Source organism: Oncorhynchus mykiss, chromosome 3, assembly GCF_057628025.1.
Source record: "Oncorhynchus mykiss isolate SJ-2025 chromosome 3, ASM5762802v1, whole genome shotgun sequence".
Taxonomy (NCBI): domain Eukaryota; kingdom Metazoa; phylum Chordata; class Actinopteri; order Salmoniformes; family Salmonidae; genus Oncorhynchus; species Oncorhynchus mykiss.
Window position 1 is genome coordinate 55,774,131 of NC_143024.1, and position 22,059 is coordinate 55,796,189.

Here is a 22,059-nt window from a genome sequence, read left to right on the forward strand (position 1 = left end):
GGGCTTTGTGATGGCCACTCCAATACCTTGACTTCGTTGTCCTTAAGCCATTTTGCCACAACTTTGGAAGTATGCTTGGGGTCATTGTCCATTTGGAAGACCCATTTGCGAACAAGCTTTAATTTCCGTAACTGATGTCTTGAGATGTTGCTTCAATATAGCCACAAAATCTTCCTTCCCTCATGCTGCCATCTACTTTGTGAAGTGCACCAGTCTCTCCTGCAGCAAAGCAACCCCACAACATGATCCTGCCACCCCCGTGATTCACGGTTGGGATGGTGTTCTTTGGCTTGCAAGCCACCCCATTTTTCCTTCAAACATAACGATGGTCATTATTGCCAAACAGTTCTATTTTTTGTTTCATCAGACCAGAGGACATTTTTCCAAAGAGTACGATCTTTGTCCCCATGTGCAGTTGCAAACCGTAGTCTGGCTTTTTAATGGCGGTTTTGGAGCAGTGGCTTCTTCCTTGCTGAGCGGCCTTATGTCTATAGCAATCGTTTTACTTTGGATATAGATACTTTTGTACCTGTTTCCTCCAGCATCTTCACAAGGTCCTTTGCTGTTTTCACTTTTCGCACTCAAATCAAATGTATTTATGTAGCCCTTCGTACATCAGCTGATATCTCAAAGTGCTGTACAGAAACCCAGCCTAAAACCCCAAACAGCAAGCAATGCAGGTGTAGAAGCACCAAAGTATGTTCCACTCTAGGAGACAGAACGCATCCCCTTCCGAGCTGTATGATGGCTGCGTGGTCCCATGGTGTTTATACGTGCATACTATTGTTTGTACAGATGAACGTGTTACCTTCAGGCATTTGGAAATTGCTCCCAAGGATGAACCAGCCTTGTGGAGGTCTACGATTTCTTGGCTGATTTCTTTTGATTTTCCCACGATGTCAAGCAAAGAGGCACTGAGTTTGAAGGTAGGCCTTGAAATACAGTACATCCACAGGTACACCTCCAATTGACTCATGATGTAAATTAATCCTACCAGAAGCTTCTAATGCCATGCCATCATTTTCTGGAATTTCCCAAGCTGTTTAAAGGCACAGTCAACTTAGTGTATGTAAACTTTTTACCCACTGGAATTGTTATACAGTGAAATAATCTATCTGTAAACAATTGTTGTAAAAAGTAGATTTCCTAACTGACTTGCCAAAACTATAGTTTGTTAGCAAGACATTTGTGGATTGGTTAATAACCAGTTTTAATGACTCCAACGTAAGTGTATGTAAACTTCTGACTTCAACTGTACATTTGACGAAACAGTCCTCCCCCTACCCTCCTTCTTGGAAAAAGTATATTGTCCTGCTAATAGCCCGTAATGGTGCTGTACAATGTGACCGGTCAGGAGTAGGCTACAGTACTACAGTTAGAGTAAAATAATCCTAACAATTCCACACCCTAATTGTAGTCTAACCAATACCCAAACGGAGATTCAGTGAAAATTGATTCATCAAGACCAGTCCCCATGCTTGTTCAGAGCAGCGCTGTCATGACCTCTGATTGCCCCCTTCCACTTGCCTCTTCCATTAATTTTGAAATAATATTTTCCAGTAAGCATAATCAGTGCTCTAACTCCCCCTTACGCTGTCCTGGAGCAATGAAGCAGTGACGCAGGGCAGTGACGCAGGGTACCGTACTAAAACACAATTTACCTCTAAATCCCTCAGCATAATCTAAAAACATTTAGTTGAGGAACCACTGTGGTCGGAATTTCAAATTGTCATAGGCTGATAGATGCTTTGCCACGGCGACAAGAGAATCACAACGGATGTCTACTGTAGTGAACAACACTGTGCCCCAATCCCCCCACCCATTCAGAACCCCAAGTGGTGCCGTGAATATTAAGCCCTCCCTTCACTTTGTTCACCCCAGGTTGTGTGCCTCCTGCTGAGGTTGGCTAGTCAAAGCAATGAGACTGGAGCAGTGGTAGTGGTAGAGGGAGGTGAGAGGGAGAGGAGAGGTACCTGATGTGATTCTTCTTTTCCATAGACTAGTATGCCTGGTATTGGAGTGCATGGTATCCTCTAGCTGCCCATGCTTTGGCATCACATGTCCATTCACAGACAAGCCCCATTTGGGAGAAATTGCACTTAGAATGGTTTCCCATCAGACTCTCATTGTGGATGAATGGATGGAAGAAGGGAGAGAGGGATGGAAGAGTAAAAAAGAGAGATACAGTGGTTTGTTTTGGAGTGTTGCTGGGTGGTGTGAATGGCAGAAGTGTGTCTAAATCTTTAGACTGTAAAATCTGACTCAAACAATGTTTTTCACTGTTTTTTTTTGTTTTTTCTTTTTAGCCAGTCTGTCTGTGTACTCCCCCATTCCCCCACTGGTGTATTTATAGCCAGGTCCTCCCTGAACTGATACAAAGCCTTTTCATGTTCCCACTATAATTATCATCCTCACCCTTGTGTGTGTGTGTGTGTGTGTGTGTGTGCGTGCGCGCGTGTACATGGTCGCACGTGCAGACATGCTTGTGTGTTTGTTTAAACAGTAGTAGGGCACATCAGATGAGTCTGCCTACTCGGTCCACATGTTTATTTTTACATGCCTCTTTCTACCCCCTCGCTCCCTCCCCCTTTCTCTCTTGTTGAAGACAGTGAACCAATCACATTGGAGTCATAACAGAGCAGTGAACACATGCGGCTGTGTTGCAGCACTAGGCTAGGCAAAAAGCCTCCTCTTCCTCTCCTCATTCAACTGGTTTTCTCTACCTTCTTCCATCCCTAGTTTCGCCTTCTCTTTCTCTCGCTCTCTCTTTCTCTCTCTTTCTCTCTCTCTTTCTCTCTCTCTCTATCTCCCTCTCGCTCTTTGGGATATGTAGTCTTTATCTGGGCCTCAGTAGGTTATACGTGTGCCCCTGTGTTATCGATGCTGCAGACCATATTTGAAACAGACTCTCCATCCTCTCTCTCCCCTGCAGATGGTCTGCCCAGGAAAGAGCAGCCCTTGGGACTTCTGAAGTCATCTGGTCTCAACCACATCCAGTCTGGTAGGAGCACCATCTTTTTTCTTTCGTTCTTTTGGTCTTTCTCTTACTCTCTCCCTTTGTGTGTGTGTGTGTATGTGGTCGGACCCGCTGTGGGCTCATGCCTTACCATGTGTGTCCCTGCAGGCCTGGCTCAAGGCTATAGACCAGAGGAAGAATGGGTCACTGAGCAACATGTCTGCATGCTCATGCAACCATACCACCAAACACATACACAGAGTCTATGGTAGAGCACACTTGCATGTAAACATATGTATGCGCACACACACACACACACACATATTTAATGATAGTGTTGCTCCATGCTAGGATTACCATCATCATCAAATACTATCATCATTGCCTGTATGTGTTAGCTAAGGGGTCATTTATGCTGTGAGAGCTGCTGTGAGATGGTGCAGGTAAAGTGCAGTGAAGTGTCAAACGGCTTGAAATAACCTGACAAAATGAACTCTTCTCAGAGCATGACGCTTGGTAATTACTATTACAGAGACCAGTGGGAAAAGATGCTATTTCACAGTACGCACGCACACACTGGACACAACACTAGTGGCTGTGGGCTGCTTTTATATACTTTGTGGTTAGTTGGTGGGTTTCTTATATTCATACACCATGGCAAGAAACTGGCTATGGTGAGTAGAGAAAGACTAAATGTGAGTCTGTTGGTGGTGTTATACTGGCAGGTTGGCTGGCTGACTAGCTGGTTGGTTAGCTGGCTAACTCGCTGGCTGATCGGTTGGTTTGTTGGTTGCTTGGTTGATTGGTGTGGTTGAGAGACTGGTTGGTTGGTTGGTTGGCTAGCTCGCTCGCTGGCAGGTTGTCTGGTTGGTGTTGTTAAAAATCTGGTCATATCTCCTGACCATCCCAACACTTCCAAGGAAAGATGATAAGCCCCCTCGACTTGTTCCAAATTCTGACGGCTACCCGTTTACTATTGAAGAACCCCAGACGTGTGTGTCACAACCGTAGTAAATGTGCGCGTGTGATGCTGTGTGATGTGTTACGTGATTTTTGTTTGTCGTATTGCGCAACAAAGGAGTCCCTATTCGAGCGGTGTAGCAGGTCAGGCCAGTGTAAGAGGACACACCGTTGTTCTCCCTTTGTTCTCCTCGAGGACGCTCACGGAAAGCAAAGACGACATGACCAATCCATTTACTGTTCCCAGGTAACCCCTCTCAAACCTGCACACACGTTTTAGTGAAACGCAACCTCCATCTGACCTCCTGTCGCTCCCTTTCTTTCATCTCCGGACTTCACATCTCGCCTCCACTTGCTGTAGTTTCACTCTCAGTCCACTTGCTGTGTGTGTAAGACCGAGTGTGCGTGTTTGTGCACGTGTCTCTGTGTGTGAGATGCTCTCCGCAAGCTCTCAATCTTAGCATGACATCTCTGTTTTATTAATGGTGTGTGTGTGTGTGTGTGTGTGTGTGTGTGTGTGTGTAAGCACCCGCTCCACACTCGTGGTTCACAGGAACATTGGATGAGCCAGCCTATCCACACCAACACCACGCCAACACGGGAATGAACACCCATTAACACATCAATAGCACGTCACAGGAAATGTGACCAAGATTAGCAGTGGTGAGAGCCTGATACAACTTAGTGTCCTGCTAACTCACTGTTTTCTTTTGCACGGATAGGAGAGAAGTAGAATATAGCTTTCACCCACCCTGTTAGTTGGTAGCAGTACAGATGAGGGATTGGAGACGACGAGAGGGAGCCACCGGGCAATTCCACAGTAACGGAATAACGCTTTGACTGTTTTTTTCCCCTTTAAAATGTATGCCAAACAAAAACCAGTGATTTAAAAGTTTAACAATCCATACAACTCTATGCACTAGGACTACTTGTAACAATTTCCACAGAAAAATGTACAAAAACTAATTTGGTGGAAGAACTGTGCAGATGCCGACTTTGGAAACGAAATGACTGTGAACCCCCCCCCCTCCCAATCGGGGCTTTTACTGCAAACGCATCTATTTTTAATTAAGATTGAAATATGTTTGCAGAAAGAATGGGGTGTCAACTTGTGACATGACACCTTCACTTTGAAAAATATCTAATTTAGTTAATGATTTACAGTAAGTAATTGGAATTACGGTAATGGAATTACATCATGGGTCCCTGATCTGTACTACACAGAAATGCATAATTATGGATATGAATGTCATTCTTCTCATGTTTCACAAGTTTGGACATCACAGCGCAGCACAGCAGAGCACAGTAGAGTGCAGTACATTATAGCACAGCAGAGTTCAATATAGTATAGTATAGTATAGTTCAGTATAGTAGAATATACTGTGCTCTTCTACTGTACTATACTATACTTGTATGTTATACATTGTAGAATAATAGTGAAGACATATGGAATCATGTAGTAACCAAAAAAAGTGTTAAACAAATCAATATTTGATATTCTTCAAAGTAGCCACCCTTTGCCTTGATGGCAGCTTTGCATTTGAGCCAATCAGTTGTGTTGTGACAAGGTAGGGGTGGTATACAGAAGATATATTTGGTAAGCTGGGATGACTTCTGCCAGTACTCTTCTGCCAGTCCGAACAGCTGAAATAAGCAAAGAGAAACGACAGTCCATCATTACTTTAAGACATGACTGTCAGTCAATCCTGAACATTTCAAGAACTTTGAAAGTTTATTCAAGTGCAGTCGCAAAAACCATCAAGCGCTATGATGAAACTGGCTCTCATGATGATCGCCACAGGAAAGGAAGACCCAGAGTTACCTCTGCTGCAGAGGATACGTTCATGAGAGTTTCCAATCTCAGGATTTGCAGCCCAAATAAATGCTTCACAGAGTTCCAGTAACAGACACATCTCAACATCAACTGTTCAGAGGAGACTGTGTGAATAAGGCCTTCATGGTCGAATTGCTGCAAAGAAACCACTACTAAAGGACACTAATAAGAAGAGACTTGCTTGGGCCAAGAAACACGAGCAATGGACATTAGACCGGTGGAAATCCATCATTGGATCTGATGAGTCCAAATTTGAGATTTTTGGTTTCAACCTATAATTTTTTTTTCAACAGGACAATGACCCAATACACCTCCAGGCTGTGTAAGGGCTATTTGACCAAGAAGGAGAGTGATGGAGTGCTGCATCAGATGACCTGGCCTCCACTATCACCCCATCTCAACCCAATTGAGATGGTTTGGGATGAGTTGGACCGCAGAGTGAAGGAAAAGCAGCCAACAAGTGCTCAGCATATGTGGGAACTCCTTCAAGACTGTTGTTAAAGCATTACAGGTGAAGCTAGTTGAGAGAATGCCAAGAATGTGCAAAGCTGTCATCAAGGAAAAGGGTGGCTACTTTGAAGAATCTAAAATCTATTTTGATTTTGTTAAACACTTTTTTTGGTTACTACATGAGTCCATATGTGTTATTTCATAGCATTGATCTCTTCACTATTATTCTGCAATGTAGGAAATAGTGAAAAATAAACAAAAGTCCTTGAATGAGTAGGTGTGTGGATGTTAACATCAAGGCCAGGGTGGACTGACCAAATTTCAACTACGTTTCAACGTCCATGGATGTCTAGTGCCGGTCGGTGCTCAATGGGTGAGGATGCTGGTTACAGTAAATGGAAAGAGAGGGGGTTCATGGGGAGGTGTCTGTCAGAGCTGGGAGATGTGACATTAACTGGAGAGAGAGGGAGGGATTGTCCAGACTCAGACTGTTTTAACAACAGAAAAACAAAGAAAACAGTTATGAGCTGAACATAACAGTATGTCAGTGGAAGGGAGGACAGTAGCAGGTGACCCAGCTGTGGTTTGTGACAATTATGATTGACAATTTTAGCCAATTCAGTTGCAGTAATACAGTTACAGATTTTGGGGGTCATTTTGTTTATGAATTATTAACACGAGAACCGCTAAAGTAATTCATTTTGACTGCTCATGATTAATTCATTTTTTTATTATTACCTTTTATATTACATTTAAATTGTATAAAAAATTGAAGTCATGCTCCCCTCCATCCTTGACTTTTCCTAAATAGATCTATTTAACACACTGCTGCTGTTAGAATCTTAATATCACAAACAGAGCTAGGGTTATAACCATTTTTAGAGGAGGGCTTGTCATTTTTTTTTTTTTATGGTTTTCCCCCATTACCCCTCTTCCTCCCAACAGTAGGGCCTGCTCCGCTCCTTCTTCCAACAGTTGAAAGTGCAATGCCCAGCTCATAATCACCCCAATAATTGCCTCAAAACCGAACAATGCGGGCTGCTGAGGGGAGGATGGCTCATAATAATGCCCGGAACGGAGGAAATGGAATGGCGTAAATACACATGGAAACCATGTGTTGGATGTATTTGATACCATTCTACCAATTCCTCCCCAGCCATTACCACGAGCCCGTCCTCCCCAATTAAGGTGCCACCAACCTCCTGTGGGACCGATACTAAACTAAACAAGTTTCACATATATAACAACAGATTAAATAACTTAAGGAAAGTATGATGGGGAAACGGGGGGAGAATGGGGGAGTTGATGAGCGAGGGGAAGCAAACAATACATTAATTATGTAATCACCAATTGTGAATGAAGAACAGGGCGGGCCATTCTACAGAATTGATCCATTCTAATCATAGGCCTAATCTTAAAATGTTATCTACCCTATATTAGTCCAATGATTCAAAGCAATTTGATCAGTCTACCTCTGGCCTACTTAGAGTAGGCTACACAGTGAGTGCGTGTGTAACTGTACATGCTGAAAAGGCTTTCAATATCTGTGAAAAATATCCACTTCAAGCAATAGGTAAGCTAGTGTCTGAGAATGTGGTGTTCAGGCTTGTGGAACCTTACGTTGATGAGGGGAAAAATGTCACCGGGGACCATTTCTTCAGTTCACTGTCATTGGCAAATAAGTTGCTTACAAAGAAAAAGTCTGGCTGGCACCGTGAACAAAGTGAGACGGGAGATCCCTCCCCCTGTGCAAAATAAGGCACCTGCACAACCGTGTGCTGAAGACTGACAAGACAACTGGGACACATAAAAAAAGAAAAAAAGTATATGATTATGCACTACAACCAAACGAAGGTATGTTAAAGTGTGTCAAGCAAGAGAAAGTCAACTTTAAGGACAAGGATAACAGCTAAATGAAATCCAACTGGTGCCATTGCATGAAGATACACACAAGCAGGAGCTGACAATATTTGAATATTTTTGACTGCGACACTTATATTAATTATAATGACATTAATGCTTTTGTGCCGACTTTGACTATTTATCAAGGCTCTTATAATGATGTTTAAGCTACTGATGTTTTCATCATGTGACATCATGTGATCTTAATGCTTGCCGTATATAAATGTTTTTATTTTGTCGTTATAAGAATAAGCTGTTACCATGTTCCAACACATTTTTGTTTCATAGTTATAATGAAGGCACTCACAAAAATAAAATGTATTGAACACTTGAATTTAAAAAAAAGATATATATATTTTTAATATAGTCTACAGTAACAAACTGATGGAAATGATATGTTATTTTAAATAAAAAAAATAGTTTTAGTCAGTTAACACTAGAACGGCTGGGCCTCGATGGAACCCCCTTCAAGCAAATTAACAGTCATTCTTACTGCAACATTGTAACAGTGTTGTTATTATATTTCGTATATGCTATTGTTTATGAAGGCTTTGGGTAAACAGAATACAATTTTAGATTTTTATTTCAGATAGCACAATAGCATTCATTAGTTTGTTACTGTAGGCTATATGTAACCCCCCCCCCCCCCACACACACACACAATTAATTAAAGTGTTAAATATATTTTATTTGTGTAGTGCCTCTGTTTTAATCACTTTCACAAAATCGATATCAGTAAAACCACTAACTCATTGGTAGGTCTACCTTTACTTGATGCTTCTGTGAACTTTCCTTATCCTCCCTCATGAGTGAGAGAAATTAGAAAATATCTCAAAGCTACAGTATGTGGGTTTTTTTGGTAACGAAAGTACAAGGCACAAGGCAACATTACTTAAACTTACAGAAGGTGAACACTTTCTCCAAAACTACATTTAAAGTGTTGATATTAGTTGACGGGTCTTTACTTTAACATGATTGTGTTTTGATGGATTTCTGATACATTTTAAGACTTTTCGTTTTCTAAAACCTCTTTTGAATCTGTTTATCCAGAAATCAAAGCCTTAACTTATGCTTAATTGTTAAGATGGAAAATGGTTGGAAAATGTATCTATGCCTTCATTTCCCAACAATATAGACTCTTAGCTTTCATTTGACACCCATTGTGATATGCTTCTATGAACTTTACATGTTAGTGCTTGTGGGTCCTTTTCCATGGATTGGCCCCACTTCAGACGATTGAGACGCAGCCCAGGTCAAAGCAGGGCCTTGTTAAAACTCCCCCACTTCCGTTTGTTTATCGCTCAATGTGAGGGAGGGAAAATGAATAGAATATGCAGATGAGGCACACTGGGCTGCTTGTTAGACGCCCACATCGCACCGTGTGAAAACCGCAACGCTGTTCTCACCCACATCCTTCCAGCGTGTTAGCAGCACCTGGCCCCAAATACATAGGCCTACTTTAATAGTTAGTGGAAGCCAAATGTATTGACTGTGCATAGTCAACTCCAAAAGTGCAACTCACGGCAATTTGGAACTCCAGGCAGGCTCAAGCTAACATATTTGTAAGATTTCTGTTTGTAAATGGCCATGATGGCATGTACTGGAGAGAGAATAGAGGGTATTGGGGAACAGGAGGAAGAGGGAAGGGTGAGTAGGTTGGTTGGGACAGATTTGTGTTCATACTAATAGAGTAACGCGATCTCCATTTCTTAACTGGGATGTGTAAGGGTAGTGGAACCCCACAACTGATGGTGCATGTGTGTGTAGCTTGTTGAATCACGTCATGTGTTAGGCGTCTCTCTGTGTGTGTGTTTTGGAGGGGTTGGGGAGGACGGGGGGGATGCATGTGTGTGCATGCGTTTGGAGCTGGTGTTCTGCAGTCCACTAATCTCAGCCCATTCTCCTTCAGCCAAAACCGCTTTCTCCCTCTTTACACAAATTAGCACCAGCCCACGCACTCACACATTAAGTGGGCTGTCAGACCAGGGTTGGCTACAGTATGCTCTCTCAATTTCTTTCTCTCTCACTCCTAATAACCTTCTTTTTCTTCCTCTTTCTCTTCGGCAATCTCTCTCTCCCAATCACACTCTCTCTTACTAACCTCTCTCACTTTCTTCTCTCTGTCTCTCGCTCTCTATCTCCTGTCTTCCCCTCGCTCCTTTTTTGGGGACCAGGGGGAGGACCTGTGGTGTCAATCTGTTGTTGAGCAAGGGATAGGTGAAGGGGGGAGGAGTGGAGAGGGAGTGAAGGAGTGGGGAGAGAAAAGAGGAGAGATAATGTAAGTGACAGACCCTGTTGGCTCGTCTCAGTCATCTCACTGAGCAGCCTCTTTATTTAGCACACTGAATTATAGATGAGCATTTAAGTGCTGGAGAGAGAGACCCAGAGAGAGAATAGAGAGATGGGGAATAAGAGTGAGATATGGCGCAAGAAGATAACAACTGAGATGCAAAGGAATGGAGAGCGTGTTGTGAGACCAAGAGAGAAAGACGGGAAGAGTGGGAAAGGAGAGGAAGAGTGGCACACTGTGCAAATAAACCCTGATTCATTCAAATTTCAAAACTCAAGCATGAAAATCAGGAGAGGCCCGGGTTCGATCCCGGACTGTGTCACAACCGGCCGTGATCGGGAGTCCCATAGGGCGGCGCACAATCGGCCCACTGTCGTCCGGGTTAGGGGAGGTTTGGCCGGGGGGCTTTACTTGGCTCATCGCACTCTAGCGACTCCTTGTGGTGTGCCGGGCGCCTGCAGGCTGACCACGGTCGCCAGTTGAACTTTGTTTCCTCCTACACATTGGTGCGGCTGGCTACCGGGTTAACCTGGGCGGGTTTTAAGAAGCGCGGTTTGGCCGGTTATGTTTTGGAGGACAAAACCCATTGGAGGTTGCAGCGATGAATCGATAGAAATTGGGGAGAAATAAAATAAATCAGGAGAGGGCTGTCATTGATTTTCTACTCACTTGTCTTTTCTTTTATTCTCTTTCTCCCACCCTCACACTCTTTCTCTTTCCATTTTCAGTGAGCATGCCCATCCTCTTCATACCACATTCACAGACACGCTGCCACATAATTTAATGCATGTTTCAAGCTGAACAACTGGCACGGAGGTGCCCGTCCCAAATGGCACCCTATTCCCTTTATAGTTCACTACTTAGTGGTGCACTGTATAGGGAATAGGGTACCATTTGGGACAAGTCCTCTGTTTTACAGATGGGAAAAGATACTCACGAGCTTCCTGTTTACCCTTTTGTCTTGTTATTCTTGAAGTTGCAGATGAGTAGGGGTAGATAAGGTTGCCCACTAGACACTGACCTAAGCCCCCCCCCCCACACACACACACACACAGGAAGGCAAGACCCTTCCCCCGGTCAGTCTGTCCTGTCTGGCACCAATACTGGTGGACCTGGGTGCGGGTGGGAGCTAGTTGAGCTACCTGCTCGCAGTATGTCAGCAGTATGGCTAATCTCTTATAGCCCCATACAGAAAGCAGACTTTATCCTCCACTCAGTGTATTATGTCATACGAAGAATGTGTTTTTTTTCCTTGTCAAAGTGAGACTTTTTATTAGGAGGTGAAGAATTTATATAGCCGGCAACTGCACAAGTATTTACAAAAACAAATAAACAGGACGATGAACGAAAAGTAGGCCTAATCAACTCAAAGGAAAACTTAGGCTCAATAATTGCCTGTTAACTCGGCAGCATGCCTTCCTTACTCTGTCCTGTCCCTGTCTCTCAAATACAGAAATGACAGGGTTTAAATATCAATACCCATGATGCAACTGACCAATGAGAAGAAGCCTTTTCACACTGTTCAATTCAACAGCATGAATTAACATCTAAATGTCTTCAGATGTTACACAAACATGAATAACCTTGAACGCATATTATATATCAATAACAACGCAACTATGCTTCTGAGATATGAACATGTACAGTACCAGTCAAAAGTTTAGACACACCTATTCATTCAAGGGTTTTTCTTTATTTTAGACTATTTTCTACATTGGAGAATAAGAGTGAAGAGTGAAGACATCAAAACTATGAAATAGCACATATGGAATCATGTAGTAACCGAAAAAGTGTTAAACAAATCAAAATATATTTGAGATTCTTCAAAGTAGCCACCCTTTGCCTTGATGACAGCTTTACACATTTGGCATTCTCTCAACCAGCTTCATGAGGTAGTCACCTGGAATGCATTTCAATTAAACAGGTGTGCCTTGTTAAAAGTTATTTTGTGGAATTTATTTCCTTCTTAATTTGTTTGAGCCACTCAGTTGTGTTGTGACAAGGTAGGGTGGTATACAGAAGACACCAAGTCCGTATTATGGCAAGAACAGCTCAAATAAGCAAAGAGAAACGACGGTCCATCATTACTTTAGGACATGAAGGTCAGTCAAAATGTCAAGAACATTTCAAGTTCTTCAAGTGCAGTCGCAAAAGCCATCAAACGCGATGATGAAACTGGCTCTCACGAGTACCGCCACAGGAAAGGAAGACCCAGAATTACTTCTGCTGCAGAGGATAAGTTCATAAAAATTTTTTTTTTTTTTAAATTAGAGTTAACAGCACCTCCGATTGCAGCCCAAGTAAATGCTTCACAGAGTTCAAGTAACAGACACATCTCAACATCAACTGTTCAGAAGAGACTGTGTGGATCAGGCCTTCATGGTCGAATTGTTGTGAAGAAACCACTATTCAAGGACACCAATAAGAAGAGACTTGCTTTGGCCAAGAAACACGAGCAATGGACATTAGACCAGTGGATATATGTCATTTGGTCTAATGAGTCCAAATGTGAGATTTTTGGTTCCAACCAAAAACGTGTCTTTGGGAGACGCAGAGTAGGTGAACGAATGATCTCCTCATGTGTGGTTCCCACCGTGAAGCATGGAGGAAGAGGTGTGATGGTGTGGGGGTGCTTTGCTGTTGACACTGTCAGTGATTTATTTAGAATTCATGGCACACTTAAACAGCATGGCTACCACAGCATTCTGCAGCGATACGCCATCCCATCTGGTTTGCACTTAGTCCCACTATCATTTGTTTTTCAACAGGACAATGACCCAATACACCTCCAGGCTGTGTTAGGGCTATTTGACCAAGAAGGAGAGTGATGGAGTGCTGCAGATGACCTGGCCTCCACAATCACCCAACCTCAACCCAATTTAGACGGTTATGGTTTGGGATGAGTTGGACCACCGAGTTAAGGAAAAGCAGCCAACACGTGTTCAGCATATGTGGGAACTCCTTCAAGACTGTTGGAAAAGCATTCCAGGTGAAGCTGGTTGAGAGAATGCCAAGAGTGTGAAAAACTGTCATCAAGGCAAAGGGTGGCTACATTGAAGAATATAAAATATATTTTGATTTGTTAAACACTTTTATGGTTACTACATGATTTCATATGTGTTATTTCATAGTTTTGATGTCTTCACTATTATTCTGCAATGTAAAAAATAAAGAAAAATCCTGGATTGAGTAGGTGTGTCCACACATTTAACTGGTACTGTACGCCCAGCAAAGGACAAGAAACTTTGGCTATCCCTGTACACTAAATCACCTTTTATTAGTTTCACCTTTTTTTAACCAGGTAGGCCAATTGAGAACAAGTTCTCATTTACAACTGCGACCTGGCCAAGATAAAGCAAAGCAGTGCGACACAAACAACAACACAGAGTTACACATGGAATAAACAAACGCACAGTCAATAACACAATAGAATAGTCTATATACAGTGTGTGCAAATGAAGTAAGATTAGGGAGGTAAGGCAATAAATAGTCCATAGTGGCAAAATAAATGACAATTTAGCAATAAACACTGGAGTGATATATGCAGAAGATGAATGTGCAAGTAAAGATAATGGGGTGCAAAGGAGCAAAAAAATTAATAACAAAATGGGTTTAGGTAGTTGGGTGGGCTATTTACAGATGGGCTATGTACAGGTGCAATGATCTGTAAACTGCTCTGACAGCCGATGCTTAAAGTTAGTGACGGAGATAGGAGTCTCCAGCTTCAGTGATTTTTGCAGTTCGTTCCAGTCATTGGCAGCAGAGAACTGGAAGGAAAGGCAGCCAAAGGAGGAATTGGCTTTGGGGGTAACCAGGGAAATGTGCCTGTTGGAGCGTGTGCTACAGGTGGGTGCTGCTATGGTGACCAGTGAACTGAGATAAGGCGGGACTTTACCTAGCAAAGACTTATAGATGACCTGGAGCCAGTGGGTTTAGCGACGAATATGAAGCGAGGGCCAGCCAACGAGAGCATACAGGTCGCAGTGGTGGGTGGTATATGGGGCTTTGGTGACAAAACGGATGGCACTGTGATAGACTGCATCCAATTTGCTGAGTAGAGTGTTGGAGGCTATTTTGTAAATTACATCGCCGAAGTCAAGGATCGGTAGGATAGTCAGTTTTACGAAGGTATGTTTGCCAGCATGAGTGAAGGATGCTTTGTTGCGAAATAGGAAGCCGATTCTAGATTTAATTTTGGATTGGAGATGCTAAATGTGAGTCTGGAAGTAGAGTTTACAGTCTAACCAGACAACTAGGCATTTGTAGTAGTCCACATATTCTAGGTCAGAACCGTCCAGAGTAGTGATGCTAGAAGGGCGGGTAGGTGCGGGCAGCGGTCGGTTGAAGATCATGCATTTAGTTTTACTTGCATTTAAGATCAGTTGGAGGCCCCGGAAGGAGTGTTGCATGGCATTGAAGCACGCCTGGAGGTTACTTAACACAGTGTCCAAAGAAGGGCCAAAAGTATACAAAATGGTGTCGTCGAATAAACCAATCGCTCTTGAACGCATTCATTTGCCTGTCTGACAAGGAAATTAACAGATACATTGTCATGAGAGTCATGAAAGATTTATCAAAGGTCCCATCAGTTAGGCAAATGTTTGAAGATAGCCAGATCCCCTCTTTCCCACAGAAGAGGCGAAGGGGTGGCTATGCCGGTCTTTGAACTTTAACACTGGGTTGTAAATTTAAGCAGGTGGGAAATTTCTCTCTCTGCCTTTTCAGTATCCACAAAAGGAATGCTTTGTCTAGAGAGAGTGTGGCCCACCTAAAAAAAAAAAAAAAAAAACTTCAAAAGATGTGACATTGGAACATTCATTTTTGTTAGGAATGGTCCGGGGGAGGGGGGGTGTCTAAAAATAATCCTGTCACATTGTTTATTATTTTGTGATGTCATTAAGGATGGTATATCAAGGTAACAGTAACTCTGAAAGTGTACGCGTCCTATGTATCAGGTTTGCATTTAAATGTTGTAGAAATGATTGAATTAAATATGAGAATACTTTCGTGAAGATAACAATGTGATTTTCCCAGTGAGCTCAGAGTTCGTGCCAGCATGACGGAACGCCCCCTTTGGCCAGAGTGCTTAAATAACTCATTAAGAATTAAAATACAGACTAGCGTGACAGACAGCGGGAGCTGAACCTTACGAAATGGTTCGAAACTTTGTACTGAGACCAGACAGCGTGGAGTGGTGGCTACACATCTGAAAATAGTTTAAAATCTATAGACCAGCCGACGTACTGAAACTCTCAACACATGTGAAGAAGGTAAAGACTAGACCAAAACATTCACAGTCTGCAGCTGTGCATGAAAAGTGGTCATATAACTTTGACTATAGACTCTGAAACAACCGTGCATACATCTGGAGTATCTATCTAACAAACACTCCAAGACCAGAGAAGCTCTACAACTGAGAAGGACATTGTGACTTCTGATGGACAACCAGAGCCTTACATCGAGCCACTACCCATAAACAGATCGATTGGTTTCAACAGAGAGACGACAGAGAAAGACAGCTACGGGTAAATAAAAACAGTTGAAGTCAGAAGTTTACATACACTTAGGTTGGAGTCATTAAAACTCGCTTTTCAACCACTCCACAAATTTCTTATTAACAAAAAATAGTTTTGGAAAGTCAGTTAGGACATCTACTTTGTGCATGACACAAGTAATTTTTCCAACAATTGTTTACAGGCAGATTATTTCACTTAATGATAATTCACTGTATCACAATTCCAATGGGTCAGACGTTTACATACACTAAGTTGACTGTGTCTTTAAACAGCTTGGAAAATTCAAGAAATTTTGTCATGGCTTTAGAAGCTTCTGATAGGCTAATTACCATTATTTGAGTCAATTGGAGGTGTACCTGTGGATGTATTTGAAGGCCTACCTTCAAACTCAGTGCCTCTTTGCTTGATATCAAGCAGGAAGGAGACGCGTTCTGTCTCCTAGAGATTAACGTACTTTGGTGCAAAAAGTGCAAAAAAATCCCAGAACAGCAGCAAAGGACATTGTGAAGATGCTGGAGGAAACAGGTACAATGTATCTAAATGCCGCTCAGCAAGGAAGAAGCCACTTCATCCAAACATCAATACGGCCCCCTACACGCAACAGGTTAATAAATATTGAGTAAATCAATTTGTGTAGTACTGAATATTCAAAAAGGACTAGGGTTCTTGCAGATCCACAGATTATGAGACCTTCAGAATGAGATTGATTAGGTAATAATTAATAGTTGACTGTTTTGAAGTAAGAGATATCTGTATATCTTTAGAGTTTAACAAATTACTATCTCCCAACTTAAACAACTTTTCCTGTGGTGCCTCAAATTCCTAATGAGTTCACTGTTACATGTTTAATTTAATCGAGTAACAATTCAACTTAATTAGTTTGATAAAAATAAATAACAGTCGTCAGATTAATGATAGTGACGTCACGACAATCGACCATCTTTTAGGAAATACCAGGTAATACATTTACCAAAAGGACATCGCTAACCCCACATTATACAATTAATAAATACATGTACTTTTCATAACCCTTTAACCGTTTAAAATGTCTGATTATTGATATAAGGCATGTCTTTAGATTATGTGATGGAGATAATAGGACGATCGTCACAGTTATATTGCACTGGCAGTCGTTTAGTCATAACTGTCGATGGCCACATTAATTTTGATGCTGTCTTTCACTGACTCACTCACTTATTCACACATTTATTAATTCACTTACTCGTTTTTGTTCGCTCACTCAATCACTCCCTCACTCAATCTCTTGCTCGCTTACTCATTCACTCACAAATGTATTAATTCACTCTGTAATCTTTTTGCTCGCTCGCTCAATCAGTCCCTCAATTTGAGCTCATTGCTCACTCACTCACACATTTATTAATTCACTCACTCATTTGTTTGTTCACTCTTGCGCTCAATCACTCCCTCAATTACTCCTTCAATCACTCCCTTAATCCCCCCTGACTTGCTCGCTCGCTCACTCATGCTGTGAGGTCGCTCTAGCTCTTTACAGTGTAATATTTAGGTAATGCAAAGCCACGACCCATCCCCACCCCACCTTCCCCACCCCCTAGTCACAAGTTGGAAAGTAGAAAAGCCTCCCTCATAGCTCGGTGGACATGTGGAAAACTTAGTTCAAGCCCTCTATTGTACAGTGGCCAGATTGTTATATTCGGGGGTCGATAAACAGCCATGTCATGCTGTTCATTATGGCTAAGGGATTTTGATCCATCAGTCAAATCATGTGTTGGTCTCATGCTCACGTAGGAACCAATGTACCATTCATGGAGAACAAAGACAGAGATTTAGCTGACCATTTGTACTCCTTTTAAAATTAAACATGAACTAATTTGACTTTATTACAGTAATTGACCAACCTCGGTAATTTTTCACGGAACATATAATGTTGTGCTATGACTAGGTTATATTTCAATCTAACAGCATTTTCCATTGGATTTAATGAAACAAATACAAGCTGTATGCATCGAATACGACTGCATGAGTAGAAGTCTTCATGTTAGGCATAGTCTTTTCTGGCAGGTATGTATTACTGAAGAACACATTTTAGGGGAATATAAAATATCTGTGCTGTATACAACTTAGAGCCAAACTTGATTTCGGCGGTGGGATCCTAGGGCATGTGGCTTGCATGTATAGCACACGGTAGTGGACTGTAACAGACAGTCATAAGTGTGTACTGGATGTGGTCCTGTGGAGAGGGGGAGGGAGGAAGAAAGGAAGAGTGGTCCAGAGGACAGGTATCATGGATCACCTTGACCCCTCCATGGGGGCCGTCTGCTACGGCAGAACTACCGCTGGGCTGGCAGAGACCAGCCTGCTCACTGTACCACAGCGCAGGTGTGTGTTCCTGGTGTGTGTTCATGCGCGCAATGCTTATGTTTATGTTCTGTGTAAATACCTTCATGCTTGCTTGTGCAAGATGCAAAGTTTAGTAACAGAATGATGGCACTAAGAGCACAAACCATCACTTACCAATCTTTCTATCTGCACTGTTCTTACAGTAAATGTGTTTTTGTACAATTTTTCTTTGTGGAAATTGTTAAAAGTAGTCCTTGTGCGAAGAGTTGTATGGTTTGTTTAACATGGCAAATCATTGTTTTTTGTTTGACATACAACTCTGAGACAATTCTCAGACAATACTGAGTCTCAGCATCATTCTGTTACTGTGAAATTACCTATGTGTGTCTGACTGTTCATTTTGGTATGCACCATCTATAAGCATACCTTATAAAACAAACAGATGACAAAAGTTCTAGATGTTGGAACGAACAGAGTAACCAACCTTTCGTTAATTTTAGCAGAGCGATTAAACCACTAGGGAAGCAGAGTCCACAGAGTGATTTGCCACAGTTAAATTTCACAATGAATGGCCACCCACCTGCTGTACATGCGTTTGCTGCCGCAGCCCCCCCAGAACCCTGGTGCCTGACTCTCAGATGGCCCTGACGGCTCCTGCTCTGTCCCCCGTGTTGGCATCAGTGCCCGCTCGTGGTGCCTGGCCAAGCGGGTGAGAGCCGGGAGCCAGCTGCCTCGGTTTTGGAGAACCGTAACGGGGGCAGTGGGGGCTCACATGGGCAAGTATGCGCACACACACATTGACTGACACATCGATCATTGCTAAAGGACTTGTCTTTTTAGCCTCTTGATGAACGGCTGGGCACTGCTGGTTTTTGAGAGGTACAGTTGAAGTTGGAAGTTTACATACACCTTAGCCAAATACATTTAAACTCAGTTTTTCACAATTCCTGACATTTAATCAAGTAAAAATTCCCTGTCTTAGGTCAGTTAGGATCACCACTATATTTTAAGAATGTGAAATGTCAGAATAATAGCAGAGTGATTTATTTCAGCTTGTATTTCTTTCATCACATTCCCAGTGGGTCAGAAGTTTACATACACTCAATTAGTATTTGGTAGCATTGCCTTTAAATTGTTTAACTTGTGTCAAACATTTCGGGTAGCCTTCCACAAGCGTCCCACAAATAGTTGGGTGAATTTTGTCCCATTCCTCCTGACAGAGGTGATGTAACTGAGTCAGGTTTGTAGGCCTACTTGCTCGCACACACTTTTTCTGTTCTGCCCACACCTTTTCTATAAGATTGAGGTCAGGGCTTTGTGATGGCCACTCCAATACCTTGACTTTGTTGTCCTTAAGCCATTTTGCCACAACTTTGGAAGTATGCTTGGGGTCATTGTCCATTTGGAAGACCCATTTTACAACCAAGCTTTAACTTCCTGACTGATGTCTTGAGATGTTGCTTCAATATATCCACATAATTTGATGCCATCTATTTTGTGAAGTGCACCAGTCACTCCTGCAGCAAAGCACCCCCAAAACATGATGCTGCCACCCCCATGCTTCACGGTTGGGATGGTGTTCTTCAGCTTGCAAGCCTCCCCCCTTTTCCTCCAAACATAACGATGGTCATTATGGCCAAACAGTTCTACTTTTGTTTCATCAGACCAGAGAACATTTCTCCAAAATTAAAATCTTTGTCCCCATGTGCAGTTGCAAACCGTAGTCTGGCTTTTTTATGGCGGTTTTGGAGCAGTGGCTTCTTCCTTGCAGAGCGGCCTTTCATGTTATGTCGATATAGATACTTTTGTACCTGTTTCCTAAAGCATCTTCACAAAGTCCTTCACTGTTGTTCTGGGATTGATATGCACTTTTCGCACCAAAATACATTCATCTCTAGGAGACAGAATGCATCTCCTTCCTGAGCTGTATGACGGCTGCGTGGTCCCATCGTGTTTATACTTGCTTACTGTTTGTACATATGAACGTGGTACCTTCAGGCGTTTGTAAACTGCTCCCAAGGATGATCCAGACTTGTGGAGGACCACCATTTTTTTCTGAGGTCTTGGCTGATATCTTTTGATTTTCCCATGATGTCAAGCAAAGAGGCACTAAGTTTGAAGGTAGGCCTTGAAATACATCCACAAGTACACCTCCAATAGACTCAAATGATGTCAATTAGCCTATCAGAAGCTTCTAAAGCCATGACATAATTTTCTGGACTTTTCCAAGCTGTTTAAAGGCACAGTCAACTTAGTGTATGTTAACTTCTGACCCACTGGAATTGTGATACAGTGAAATAATCTGTCTGTAAACAATTGTTTGTTAACTATAGTTTGTTAAGAAGACATTTGTGGAGTGGTTGAAAAGGGAGTTTTAATGACTCCAATTTAAGTGTACATAAACTTCCAACTTCAACTGTACCTTTACCTTGACGTAAATAGCAGAGTACTACATGTAGTTTGGGCCCTTGTATCAGAGCCTCACAGCTTTCCAGTCCATTGAGTCTGGTCCGTGAGAGAGGAGAGGAAGAGACTCTCGTCAGGCCCACGCCCTGCACATTAGAACGCATGTCATAATGCGCTGGAACAGAGCTGGGCGATATGGACAAAAAATCCATATCGCAATATTTTATTATATTTTTTTATTTCACCTTTATTTAACCAGGTAGGCTAGTTGAGAATAAGTTCTCATTTACAACTGCGACCTGGCCAATATAAAGCATAGCAGTGTGAACAGACAACAACACAGAGTTACACATGGAATAAACAATAAACAAGTCAATAACACAGTAGAATAAAAGAGTCTATATACATTGTGTGCAAAAGGCATGAGGAGGTAGGCGAATAATTACAATTTTGCAGATTAACACTGGAGTGATAAATGATCAGATGGTCATGTGCAGGTAGAGATACTGCTGTGCAAAAGAGCAGAAAAGTAAATAAATAAAAACAGTATGGGGATGAGGTAGGTAAATTGAGTGGGCTATTTACCGATAGACTATGTACAGCTGCAGCGATCGGTTAGCTGCTCAGATAGCAGATGTTTAAAGTTGGTGAGGGAGATAAAAGTCTCCGACTTCAGCGATTTTGAGGTGCACCCTTGACCGGCTCGGAAACCAGAATGCACAGCGGAGAAGGTACGGTGGGATTCTTGATGGTCAGTGATCTGTTTGTTGACTTGGCTTTCAAAGACCTTAGATAGGCAGGGCAGGATGGATATAGGTCTGTAACAGTTTGGGTCCAGGGTGTCTCCCCCTTTGAAGAGGGGGATGACTGCGGCAGCTTTCCAATCCTTGGGGATCTCAGACGATATGAAAGAGAGGTTGAACAGGCTGGGAATAGGGGTTGCGACAATGGCGGCGGATAGTTTCAGAAATAGAGGGTCCAGATTGTCAAGCCCAGCTGATTTGTACGGGTCCAGGTTTTGCAGCTCTTTCAGAACATCTGCATCTGGATTTGGGTAAAGGAGAAGCGGTGGAGGCTTGGGCGAGTAGGTGGGGGGGGGGGGGGGGGGTGGCGGAGCTGTTGGCCGAGGTTGGAGTAGCCAGGAGGAAGGCATGGCCAGCCGTTGAGAAATGCTTGTTGAAGTTTTCGCTTATCATGGATTTATCAGTGGTGACCGTGTTACCTAGCTTCAGTGCAGTGGGCAGCTGGGAGGAGGTGCTCTTGTTCTCCATGGACTTTACAGTGTCCCAGAACTTTCTGGAGTTAGAGCTACAGGATGCAAATTTCTGCTTGAAAAAGCTGGCCTTAGCTTTCCTGACTGACTGCGTGTATTGGTCCCTGACTTCCCTGAACAGTTGCATATCGCGAGGACTATTCGATGCTATTG

The 22,059-nt window shown here is 42.6% G+C and overlaps 1 protein-coding gene across 4 annotated transcripts in view; it reads left to right on the forward strand.

Annotated features, from left to right (window-relative positions):
* The window catches only part of LOC110504116 (histone deacetylase 4), a 254,688-nt gene that overhangs the window by 100,015 nt on the left and 132,614 nt on the right, over positions 1–22,059 (forward strand). For 2 of the 4 annotated variants that reach the window (XM_090229569.1, XM_090229570.1), the window contains exon 3: positions 2,933–3,001. Coding sequence is in view for 2 of the 4 variants with exons in the window: in XM_090229567.1 (XP_090085693.1) it covers positions 2,881–3,001 (121 nt within the window). In the remaining 2 variants the exon portion in view is untranslated. Of the gene's footprint in view, positions 1–2,785; positions 3,002–22,059 lie in introns of those variants that run through there. The other 2 variants (XM_090229567.1, XM_090229568.1) reach the window with 1 other exon arrangement.